The sequence below is a fragment of the Colias philodice genome, chromosome 26 (genome assembly GCF_061535455.1).
Source record: "Colias philodice isolate Cphi_HAF_F1 chromosome 26, ilColPhil1 Martin Lab GWU primary, whole genome shotgun sequence".
NCBI classification, from domain to species: domain Eukaryota; kingdom Metazoa; phylum Arthropoda; class Insecta; order Lepidoptera; family Pieridae; genus Colias; species Colias philodice.
The window spans coordinates 8,165,982-8,178,987 of record NC_143111.1 but is presented as its reverse complement, the minus strand read 5'-3'; the positions used below and the strand labels follow the sequence as shown (position 1 = coordinate 8,178,987).

General features: G+C 33.5%; 2 protein-coding genes across 2 annotated transcripts in view; one reads left to right on the top strand and one right to left on the bottom strand.

The window, feature by feature from the left end:
* LOC149477055 (uncharacterized) overlaps positions 1-13,006 on the bottom strand; it is a 306,353-nt gene that overhangs the window by 291,918 nt on the left and 1,429 nt on the right. The gene's annotated exons all lie outside the window — the stretch shown is intronic.
* Positions 4,027-9,347, top strand: LOC149477056 (uncharacterized). The gene is made up of 4 exons (XM_089711410.1): positions 4,027-4,161; positions 4,764-4,944; positions 8,247-8,451; positions 9,209-9,347. Exons 2-4 carry the CDS (start codon positions 4,770-4,772, stop codon positions 9,306-9,308), a joined length of 480 nt encoding a protein of 159 aa, XP_089567536.1. The 5' UTR covers positions 4,027-4,161; positions 4,764-4,769; the 3' UTR covers positions 9,309-9,347.

The following is a 13,006-nucleotide window of genomic DNA, read 5'->3' as shown; positions in this document are numbered from 1 at the left end:
ACCCAATAGATTTATAAACAAAACAAATATAGAAATTCGTCGCATGATCGGATCCACTGCATGAGCCATAATAAGTTTTTCCAAACACGCCAAACACACATTATACGATTGGTAACCCACCGTTCAGAACTTTAAAAACTGACTATTACTGAAATTTAGCACCTACCGAGGTTATTGAGTTATGGATAAAATACTGCTGCGCCTTCGCTTTCCTTAATTCGTTTAGTTTTCAAATTAACGGTACATTAGCAAGAGTTGAAAATCAGTTTTTAATCATCATCCTGTAACGGAATAAAAAAGTAGTTATTTTTTACTCGTTTGTGTTCTGTGAAATGTGTGAAGTAATTTTTTGTTTGGCAAATAGACGCGGGTTCGAGTCCCACCTAACAACCCTCTAAACATAACTTACTCGCTAGGGTCTAGCTAAGCAAGTCTCTGTGTGGCCGTGGCCTAACCTGTAGATACTTAATATGTGAATGCTCTCTTGAGAGCGGCGCGCTAAAGAAATTCTCACAACTATTAATTGGTTCTATGTAAAATAGACCTAGTATTTCCCATGTATTATTGCAATCATTAAGCTCAGACACATGTGTGTATCTTTTTATAAGTGATCGTATGATTTAAGTGTTTTATTTTTGTGTGTGCTCGCGAATGTTTGTATGTGCGTGCTAGGTAAATGTTTGATTGTATCTTTGTTTCACATGCATCTGGAGGAAGAAGATGTATTACAATTATCTTTGCTCTCCTGGCTCGTAGATGGTAATGGAGTATTTTCCTGTTGTGGACACAGATAAGTTGAAGCTGGACTCTGTAACGTTTAAAAATAAATACGTGAACTAGTAAATAATGATTAAAAGAAAGACTCAATATTGCATTATTAGAATGTACCATAGTGTGGTCAGATATGCTTGTTGAGGGATGTATCAACGGCACATCGTCCTGGTTACTGGACTGACCTTGGTTAGGATTAATCTGCAACAATTCATAATAAAATTTATACATATTATAAAGCAAAGTCCCCTAGAGCTGTCTGCTGTATGTAGTTCATGTTTGTACCTTTTTTACTAAAGCTTGGTTCAATTTTTGAGGAGGGCGAAACCGCGAGCCTTAAACTAGCAAGTAGAACTTTGATTGAGAAAAAATATATCCTAACTAATATTATAAATCTGAAGTGAGTTTGTTCATTTGTTTGTTTGGTTGCCTCTCTTCACGCTTCATCTATTGAACTAATCATCTCATTCTTTGAAGGACATAAGGTACCTTTCATACCGAAAAAAGCGCATTTTTTCTGAGGGTTTGCCATTCACGCGAGTGGACCTGCGAGCAAAAGCTAGTACCTAATAATGTATAAAAGCAAAAAAAAAAAAAAGCAAAAGCCCATTCACTGTAGTTTTCACGTCCTTTCAATTTAGGCACACTAACAAGATAATTCGTCGTCATTTTCACAGTCACGTTAACACAGTTTATCTCAATCTGCAAAGTCTATTTCCACTAGGAATATCCAAGAAAATTGCGAGAAAAACTTAAAAAATCTGGGTCCATAACCTCTAATAAATGAAACGCTTGATTGACAGACAAGAACTAAACTTTATTTAAAAAAAACGAACATACCTAAGCCTTACACACTTCTCGCTAGATGTCGCTACTAGTTCGTAATATATTGTCGATACAAAATTGACATAAAATAACACCCCCTCCCACTTCCCGAACTCGGATTGACCGTAATTTATTTTTCCTTACATTTTTATCATATTTTCCTCCTTTTCTAATGGGTTTCATCCTACTGCAATTTTTTTTTAACTTTTTATTATTTTTAAAGGCTTCTACCCTGGTGTATAAATGGTCTTTTAAATTTCCTTCTTGGAACCTGTAGAGTTGACAACAATGTTAAAATACATGTTAATTTTAACACTCCATTAATTAATGCTTGATTTAGAAAATAATGGTGAAATTGGGTCTTATTAGTGTAACATATTTGTACAAGGTACGATGGGATTGACATCGTCCTTTTGGATAAAAATCACAAAAATAAAGATATAAAAAATCCCTGTAAAACTTAGAAGTTTTAATAAAGTATTGGAAATATAACTACAGCTACAGTATCTTATATTCCCTGCTAACTCTATGTGACTATATAGTGACATAATTTTATAAAAAGCTAATTTTATAGTTTCCATTTTACGAAACGCTTAAAAATGTTTCATAACACGTTCCTGTATGTTTGTATGTAACCGATTCGTTTAGGGTATTTTTCCACCAATATTGTGCGAGGATGTGTTGCGAGGAATGTGTTTGTAGAAACCAATCATATCGCTTCATTTAGTTTGAAGTTTTGAAGCGATATGTTTGGTTATTTACAAACACATTCCTCGCTACACATCCTCGCTCATAATTGGTGGAAAAGCACCCTTAGACTCGATTTTTTCCCACTTTTAACCAACTCTTTGAAAATGTATGGATAATAATCTGCCCCTTACCCCACTTGGGGACACGGTACTTCACTAATCACAAACATTTCGTCAAAGTATTCGTATCGTCATCGAGAGTATGACGTCATTAGATATCTATATAACAAAAATGATTCGCCAAACTCGAGAACGGCCGAACCGATTTTTTTAATTCTTATTTTAATAATATTCCTAAAAGTACGAGGATGGTTCTTATCGAGAGTAAACGTAAACATGTACCACGGGCGAAAGCGGGGCGGACTGATAGTACATATACAAAAATTAGTTCCTTTTACGCACGGTAGGGTCGCTGTTCAAATTCCTATACAAATGCTCTCAATGAGGATATAAATACTTTGACGATAGTTTGCGTGCTCGCACTTCTGATAAAAATGGGAAAAACCTCGTTCACAGTTCGAGTTGAGCTCATAAATAAAAATGATAACATACTGACCTTTCTTCGAGTAGGATAAACCACAAAGTCATATAATATAATATAAATAAACTGGGGAAACCTCATCGAGATATAAATAACAATTCTTCAAATCTATAACTCGGTGTTTAGCATAAATTTGAACAAAATAGTATTTTTTAAATTAAACGACAACCACAGAGATGCTTATGAGAAAAATATTGATATGGAAAATACATAACAATGAAACATATTTGTGGTTTTACTATTTGCGTGCTGTATTTTAATATACAATAGTTTTCTATTTTTTTTTATTTTTTTTTTATTCTTACTTTATTTAAAAGGGGTAAAGGTAAATGAAAAATCCTAGTGGTTTCCATTCCATGTAACGTCCATTTGTGGACCAGTTTATTTATTACTAGCTTTTCGCCTGCGTCTTCGCCCGCGTTTTCAAAGGAAAACCCGCATAGTTCCCGTTCCCGTGGGATTTCCGGGATAAAACCTATCCTATGTGTTAATCCAAGTTACCCTCTATATGTGTGCTAAATTTCATTATAATCGGTTCAGTAGTTTATGCGTGAAAACCATACATACATACATACAAACCTTTCCTCTTTATAATTATTAGTATAGAAGTATAGATTTGCTGACAAACCGCCCTAACGTATTTTGTGCGTGTTTATGTAAAGATGGTATCAATTTGAATAAAATGTTCATAATATTGTTATTATTTGTTATGTGTTTATTATTGATGATTAATTTCTAAAAATAAGTATGATTTTTATATAATTTCAGCCTTATAACTTTTTTATTTTTTACTTCTAAATTGTGTTTCTGAATAATTAATCAACTTTAATTTAGATTTTTATAGCCCTCTGACCTTTTTTTTATTGTTTATCAATTATTTGCAATAAACCAAAATCTTAGGTAAGTGTAGAATTTAAGGCTAATCGTTTTATAAGAGCGTCTACAGCTAAACATAGTTTTATGAAGGCACATTCACATTCAATCAGACCTTTCAGGGTTAATCTTTGATCTATTTACATCGTATGTGCAGGGATTTTATAGGGACTTACCTTACTGAGTAAATGTTGATACTGAATGTCGGCTAGTTGGTCCCATGGTAAAAGCTTAAGGTTATAGATATTTTAAGGCGCGGCGGAAAATGAGTATGGATCATTGACATATATCTCCGTGTCGTGTGTCCGGTCGACCTATAAAAACTACGTGTGTGGAACGCGTCGGGCAGTACACTTTAAAAGGTGCTAGTTTGTGATTGTATTTTAGCAACAAATTAAAAAGGTATGTCCTTTAATATTTTCGTAAATTAATTTTCAAAATAAGATAACAAATTTCAAACAAAACTAACAATCCATTTAAGTTTCGCCTTTATAGAGGTTCGTAAAAAGATATCTAACTTTAATATTAATTGAGTTTAATCATAAAATATATTTACTTTTAGGCCTTGTTTAACGTGGACTAAGTTTGATGTTTAGTCTAAAGTGTTTGAACTGTAATACAAATTTAGTCGCAATTTTGTAATTTCAATTTTGGGATGATAAATCGGTTTTGGGTTTGTTATTATCATTGAGATTTAAGCTGAAAGTAGTACCTAATTGAAGATTGAATCAATCTATTATTACGATTTTATTTAAACCAGCATAAATAATAAATATTTATCAATTTAACATTACATTGTGCAGTGTGCAGTGTGTGGTTTTCCTGCAAGCGTAACCTAATTCGTGCCGCAACATACTCGAATCTCACCAGTAGATTTATTAATCAATCTATCCTGTCTATATCCATTTATAAACTGTAAAAACAGAACCTGAAGTTTAGTTAATACTCTATTTTTACAACGATACTGTAGTAGAAGTAGAATGTAATTAAATGTTTTTTTACAGATAATCATGAAGCTGAGTTTGGTGGTATTTTGTGTGCTTGTCGCATGCGGCGTGTGCTATGCCGTTGAGGAGGGAAGGAGGGAAGGACAAGGACCTCTTATGAATGCTCTCCGGCCGGAGCAAGATGTTCAGGTGGCTGGTGTTGAACATCCCAGGGAAAAGAGAAATTTGTTATTATTAGGTAATTAATTATTACTATATTACTTGTGAATGTTTTTTTAACTTTATTTTAGCATTATCAGTGATAGAAATTATGAACCATTTAATTAGATCGGACAAAATAATGCTATTTAGTTTGTATAAAATATTAAAGGTGTGGATAATATCAAAATACGTAGGTATATAATGAACAATCCATCGGAGTATTTTATGGGCATCATACACGGTGAAGATACTATAATATTTTATGTTAAGATTCTCTAATATAAAATATTACAGTATCTTAAGGTATCACACACGATTAAGATACGCTGGCGAAACTAATTGTCATTTATTTTAAATGTCAATTGTCGATATTTCGCTAAGGATTTGTTCACCCTACCAACGACGAAGACGACCACAAACAAAATTTTCATCCAGTCGCAATTTAACAAAATTGTGAAAAACACACTTAAAAATAAAATATTAAAATTTCCTGTCGTTCTGATGATTGGATTTTTTTTTTGCGAATAATAAATGAAAACATAGATTTTTCGTAGAAACGGTGGCGCCTAGAAAAAAATGTATTAGAAGTTTTTTATAGATAATTTTATGGTCTACAATTTTGGTCCCAGGTAATTATATGATTAGCTTACCGTCTCGGCGAAAATCGCAAAAAACCTATTTTTTTATTTATTGACCTCGAATTTTCTTTCTTCCGAATACCAGTATGACGGGAAATTTTAATATTTTATTTTGAATGAATTTTGTCTGGATGAGAATTTTGGTCGTTGTCGTCGTAGTCGTTGGTAGTGTGACCGAACCATTACTAAAATGTCATAAATAATGTATGTACATATTTGGTATAATAATATAACATCTTATAGGCCGGGAGATACTGACACAAAATTTCGGGTCATTTGTAACAGGATGGCGGATTGATGGTGATGTGATTTTTTTGATGTCATTTTTTGATTTGATAAAACTAATTTATTCGTCACGCTTCAAAAATACGACTGTACAATACGTAAAATAATTTTTTTACAGTATGGGATCATTATATTCTGTTTGTTTGTATACAATTCTACCTAGAAAAAAATATCGCAGATTGCAAATGTGGGGCGGACGATTGTAAGACTTAATTCTTTTTGTCATTGCGTACCCCTGTAGAACCGCCATCCTGTTACAAATGACCCGAAATTTTGTGTCAGTATCTCCCGGCCTATAGATGGCTTATCGCTTGGTATCTTAAGATATTGAAGGTAAAATATAATATATTATCTTCGTCGTGTGTTATGGCTCATAGGATTTGTATGGCGAGCGATAATCGGAAATATGCTCTAAGATAATATATATTTTACATTATCTTCACCGTGTGTGACGCGCTTTAGACATTAATAACAACTGAGTTATTAGGTATTGCATAAGCTCACAATTTATTGAAACTTTCTTATAAGGTTTGTAGTAACAGGCACGGATAAATCCCAGAACATTTTATTTGACTATTGTAAAAAATGTAATGTAAACATTTATGTTGGACTTTCGACATTTATGTGTGTACATCAAATTTTTATATTAATCATTTAAATTTACAGATTAGGTACATTTCTTTCCTGACGTGTTAAATTATGATATCACGATGTGTTAAACATTACTTAGCAAATAGATGATGGAATACATGATTACCTCTTTGGTACCAATGGCTGCATTGTTATATTATTATTATGCATTTGGGTCTATAATTGATTAAATAACCTTTTAGCGGTAGATTTAATGTTTTAAGTATAATGTGTACAGGAACCAAATAAAGTTACATATTATTCGAAAGACCAGAATCACTACATAGTATAAAACAAAGTCGCTTTCCCTGTCCCTATGTCCCTATGTCCCTTTGTACGCTTAAATCTTTGAAACTACGCAACGGATTTTGATGCGGTTTTTTTTAATAGATAGAGTGATTCAAGAGGAAGGTTTATATGTATAATAACATTAAATAGTGGAGAAGTACTGTTATTTTTGAGGTTTCTAATGTGATGTCGTAAAAAATTACATTTTTTCCGCTTACATTGCAAACGCAGGCTGAACCCTACGAGTTTTATCAAAATAATGTACTAAGTATTATACACATTGAAAAGGTCTACAGAAAAGTCCGCGATGGTATATGTCTATCTCTTATGGATAACCCACAATAACTTTTTTTTGTCATTTACTTTTTACGACAAATAATGGCTAATTTTCGATGCGATTTTAACCAATACAGCATTAATCCTTAACCATTTAAATACCTTGAATACATTGTTCATTTAATATAGATCTATATGGCCCTTTACACCATATGATTTAAGTGAATATTTTCGAAGATATTACAGATTTAAAAATTGCGGGACGTAGCGTTTGCTGCAGCGCTACAGGCCGGCCGCCCGGCTATCTATTTTATACCCGTGCGAAGCCGGAGCGGGACGCTATGTTTTTTATTTTTATATACAACGTTCACAGTTTTTCTGTAGTGTATTTAGTATCAGCATTGCACCCGTGCGAAGCCGGGGCGGGTCACTAGTTAAATTATATGAATAATAAAAGACTCTAGCTAAATCAAAAACAAATAGGTACCTACCCACTGTTATATTACTTGAAACATAATACTCCCAACATGGACGTATAAAAAAAGACGGACGCCGTATTACGAACTAACAACGTGAAGCCACCATAGTAAGCTAGCGATCGTGTAAAGACAATAAACACGCACACACTCTCACCATAGTAAGCTAGTCGGCCGCCATTACGTCGTGAACTACCGACTGATTAACTGCGTCACTGTTTCACAAAAAATATTTAAAATGCCGTCTTGCGTGGTTAAATGGTGTCGCAACAGTACAATTTTAAATAACAAATCACAAGGGATTACATTCCACAGGGAAGCAAGTTATTTCTTTTATGTTTTAATGACAAAATTGTTACGGCAAAATTTATAGAAAAAAATACAGCCGCCATTGTCATCAACACAGCTGTTGCCATGGCAACATGGCACACACACATGGATGTTTCGCCGCCATTACTAGGCTTCACTCAATGTTTAGGCGATATACCGTCCGTCTTTTTTTATACGTCCATGACTCCCAATATATCATTTCATTTATATGCATCGATATAATTTGAATAAATATTATTATCAAATTGGGTTTCCCAGATAAGACATCTTTTAGGAGGGATAAATTAAAACTAATTATATTAAAGAGTAGGTATATGGATTATAAGATTCGAATTAAATTGTTATTTACTTATGGATTAAAAATATTTCAATCGTGTTTTAATTTATTTCTTTTATCTTTATAGGCGCTGCAGCAGCTGGTGTGATTGGAGCCGGTTTGGCAGCTGGTGCCGTCGGTCTCGGCGTTGGTATCATTGGAACCAAGGTTGCCTCTGCTCTCCACGGCAGGAGCTACGGCGGATACAACGGCGGTTACGGTCACGGAGGCTACGGTCACGGATACGGAGGCGGCTACGGTTACGGTGGTGGCTATGGACAAGGCGGATATGGTGGTTACTACAGGTGAGCATAAGTTGTATGCATTTGTATATCGAATACGAGCACTTTATGGGTGTAATTTGATACGAATAGCGATGTTTGTATTGATAACTTGTTTCAGAAACAGGTTTTGAAATCTTAATTTTAAATTATAATTTCTTAACGTATGGTTAATTATATAAAATGTATCATGCATTATGTAAATAAATAAGATCTAGAATTATCATTTACATTCATAATAAAATAGGAGACAAAAAGTCCATTTGATTAATACCCATTTTTTATTTAGGTAATTAAAGTACACACATTATTACAGATAAATGATTTGAGAATCGTGATACAATAATTTAGAATTACTAAAAACTTTCATTATTTTGAAAGCTTTCTTACCTGTCTGGTCTTTAATTGATCCACGAACAAAATAATAATATAACTTTTAATTAAATTGCTTTGATTTTTTCCATATAAACCTCAATTGTAATTGCAATGTATTGTTATATTATGTTATATTATGTAATTTGCAATGTATTGTTATATTATGTAATTGTAATCATAGTCATTTATTTTGCGCTATCCCACGACCTTCTTACATTTCCTTTCCTACCAGGTTGCCTGGTAGAGATTGCTGTTCAGCAATAAGGCCGCCTTTTGTACAAATGATGCCTTTGTAATTTTGTTCTTTTTTTCTGCTTTGTCCTTTCATGTTTGTACAATGAAGTATTATAAATAAATAAATAAATAAATAAATTGTTTATAATATATTCAATTGTTTTTGTTCCAGGAGCTACAACCCCACTTCTTCATACATCGTGTCTGACCCCTGTAAGAATGTGTCGTGTGTGACTGATTCGTACAAATTTAAAGTACAAAAAAATAAATAAAATATCTTTTGTTACGAAATTGTTTTATTAATAGCTGACTCTCTATCCATTGAAATGTTACATTTTTTAGGCCTAACCTTACGTTTTTTAGTGGACGCAATTTTATTTTTTTGATGTGTAGGGGGGGTCAGTGTGTAGTGCTAAATTTAAAAATTATTTTAAAAAAACGTATTAGTTCAGAGAGCCTATTACAGCATTAAGGAATATATGGAAGATAAAAACCCATGGAGGGTTGTCGCGTAAAAACCACAGGACAGTTCTCTGGCATAATATTATGATAATATACAGTTACTTTGTAAAATTAAATTGTAATACTGATATGTTTTAAAAGAGCAAGTATGGAGTTTCTTGCCGGTTCTTCTCCATAGATACTGCTTTCCGAATCGGTGGTAAATGTAAAAAATATGTATTGACGTTTCAAAAGTGCTTCTCGAAGAAGTCTAATTGAATAAATAAATGTTTGAGTTTGAGTTTGAAGCTATCACCAAGTTTGTGGGGTCGCCACCCTTGTCCCACGGCCGCCATCTTGAAAATAGCGGTTGAAATGGTTTTTACGATATATCTCTTAAACAATTTATCTGATAATAAAACAATGTTAACATTATTAACAAATTAACTTCTCTACAACTTTGGTTCAGTAACTTTTTGTCGTAGAACTATAAATAAAAAAGACAATTTGCAACAGCACAATTTGAAATTTAGCACACATATAGAGGGTAACTTGGATTAACACATAGGATAGTTTTTATCCCAGAAATCCCACGGGAACGGGAACTATGCGGGTTTTCCTTTGGAAACGCGGTCAAAGCCGCGGGCGGAAATCTAGTTGGTCATAAATAGAATACGTAAGCATCTTCGAAGTCCTATTTACCCATTCCAGAACTAATCAGTAGAAATGTTTACTAATATAACTTATTCATCGAAATCCATAGCACAGCTACGAAAACTCGTAGCACTTGTAGCATAGCATAACCTATTCAGTCACAGAACAAGTTAACAACAGCTATTAAAGTTTATTAAATTACTTTACTTTATTGCTGACCAACTGGGAATAGTATTTTCCAATATATTATGCAAGTGTATTAAAAAAACATATGTTAGAGAAATAGCTAAATCATAATAATAATGATTCATATTTCGACTGACCGGTTGGCTTAGTTGGTATTGACCCTGCCTCCAAGCCAGAGGTGGTAGGTTTGATTCCCTCCCAGGGTAAATATTTGTGTGATGAACATAGATTTTTGCTCTGTGTCTGGGTGTTTGTTATCTATATAAGTATTTATTTAAAATTATAATATGTATGTTTATCAGCCATCTGGTTTCCATAACACAAGCTTAGTATGGGATCAGATCGTACCGTGTGAAAATCGTCTTGAAATACATTACTTAAAATTTAGGACAAAGCTAGTCGTCCGCTAAACGGATGAATAAAATAAATTAGTCGTCCGATTACCGGATGAATAAAATAATTTAATCGTCCGATAACATCTATTTATCTATATAGTTAGGTTATCGGGGTTTCTTTAGAGAACTGCCGCACGTATTATAGGTTTTTTGTGGGGGGAGGAGAGGGGAGGAGGGCACACGTAGGTATTTGATTTTTTTTTTGCGCTTCGACGGAGCCCCGCTTCGCGTGGCTCCTATTTCTGTGTAGTTTTTTTTAAGAAACCTAACCTAACCTAACCTAACGGCTAACCTAACCTAAACTTGATTTTTTTTTTGCGCGTCGACGGAGCCCCGCTTCGCGGGGCTCCTATTTCTGTGTAGTTTTTTTTTTAAGAAACCTAACCTAACCTAACCTAACGGCTAACCTAACCTAAACTTGATTTTTTTTTGCGCGTCGACGGAGCCCCGCTTCGCGGGGCTCCTATTTCTGTGTAGTTTTTTTTTAAGAAACCTAACCTAACCTAACCTAAAGGCTAACCTAACCTAAACCTAACCTAACGAATTAAGGGCGAATATCTCGGCCATTTTTGATTTTAGAGAAAAGTTGTTCCTATAAAACATGCTTATATTAGCGTAATCTTTACGATAAAACAATAATAAATAGGTGTTATAATGACACCAACTCCATCAAAAATTTTCTGTCCTGCGCCCCCTTTGCTTTAGTCCAACCCAACTAGCTTTAGTGTTAAAAGGTTATCTATTAATCCGAATAATCGGACGATTAAATTATTTTATTCATCCGGTAATCGGACGATTAAATTATTTTATTCATCCGGTAATCGGACGACTAATTTATTTTATTCATCCGTTTAGCGGACGACTAGACACTTCGTAAAATTTATTTGATTTCAATGAAGCAGTCATTTATTGTTTAGCCTACTTTTACTTATTGTTACTTAACCGATTGGAGCAATTGTTCATCAAATTAATTTTGCATCTCTCAAATACTTTCTGACTTAAGCTGAAGTAATTACAACATAGATTAAAATTAAAGTTAATCCAAATTATTAGCTCGACTCTCATGCTGTCAAACTTTTGTCTTTAATATAAACAATATAAATGTAACTCACCCTTCACGTTTGTATCCAGTGTATTTTTTTATTAACAACACACATGATTCGATTATAATTTTAACAAATTTATTAGTTTCATTACCATCCTTTAAATGGATGAATATATACTCGATCGTTTTAATTATACGTCATGTATTTAACGTAATGTCTTTATTCATTAAATTCAGACACATAGTATCCATATACAATTATTTATGTTATTGTAATTAATTAATTAGTAATAACTCAAGAAACACTGTAAATACTTCACCGTCTTCATCGTCATAACGTGTTTTAACTATTTACGTTTAGCCCAACAGATTTATAAACAAAACAAATATAGAAATTCGTCGCATGATCGGATCCACTGCATGAGCCATAATAAGTTTTTCCAAACACGCCAAACACACATTATATGATTGGTAACCCACCGTTCTGAACTTTCCAAACTGACTATTACTAAAATTTAGCACCTACCGAGGTTATTGAGTTATGGATAAAATATAATACTTCTGCGCCTTCGCTTTCCTTAATTCGTTTAGTTTTCAAATTAACGGTACATTAGCTAGAGTTGAAAATCAGTTTTTAATCATCGTCCTGTATCGGATGTAACGGAATAAAAAAGTAGTTATTTTTTACTCGTTTGTGTTCCGTGAAATGTGTAAAGAAATTATTTTTTGTTTAAAATAGACGCGGGTTCGAGTCCCGCCTAACAACCCGCTAAACATAACTTACTCGCTAGGGTCTAGCTAAGCAAGTCTCTGTGTGGCCGTGGCCTAAACTGTAGATATTATGTGAATGCTCTCTTGAGAGCGTCGCGCTAAAGAAATAGTCACAACTATTAATTGGTTCTATGAAGCTTATCTGTCAGTTTATATGGTAAATAATGTATGTATATTTAAGTCCAGTGTTAATTAGGCTATCTCTGATTTTATCAGCAATTGGTAGAACTGCCAATTAATTATTAGTACAGATATAGATTACTTATTCATATCAGAGAGGTTACCAAGTTTAAGTAAGCAGTATTATATCCAGTGTGGGAAAGTGATGGCGCTATACGACCTATATATAGCTCTTGAGACATCATGGTAACACCCTGGAGCTATTTGTACTATCCATACTAATATTATAAATGCGAAAGTAACTCTGTCTGTCTGTCTGTTACTCAATCACGCCTAAACTACTGAACCAATTTGCATG

Coding starts and splice junctions, on each gene's coding strand:
- LOC149477056 (XM_089711410.1), top strand. CDS start 4,770: ATGAAGCTGAGTTTGGTGGTATTTTGTGTGCTTGTCGCATGCGGCGTG. Junction 4,945..8,246: donor GAGAAATTTGTTATTATTAG/GTAATTAATTAT, acceptor GCGCTGCAGCAG/CTGGTGTGATTGGAGCCGGT. Junction 8,452..9,208: donor GGATATGGTGGTTACTACAG/GTGAGCATAAGT, acceptor TTTTTGTTCCAG/GAGCTACAACCCCACTTCTT.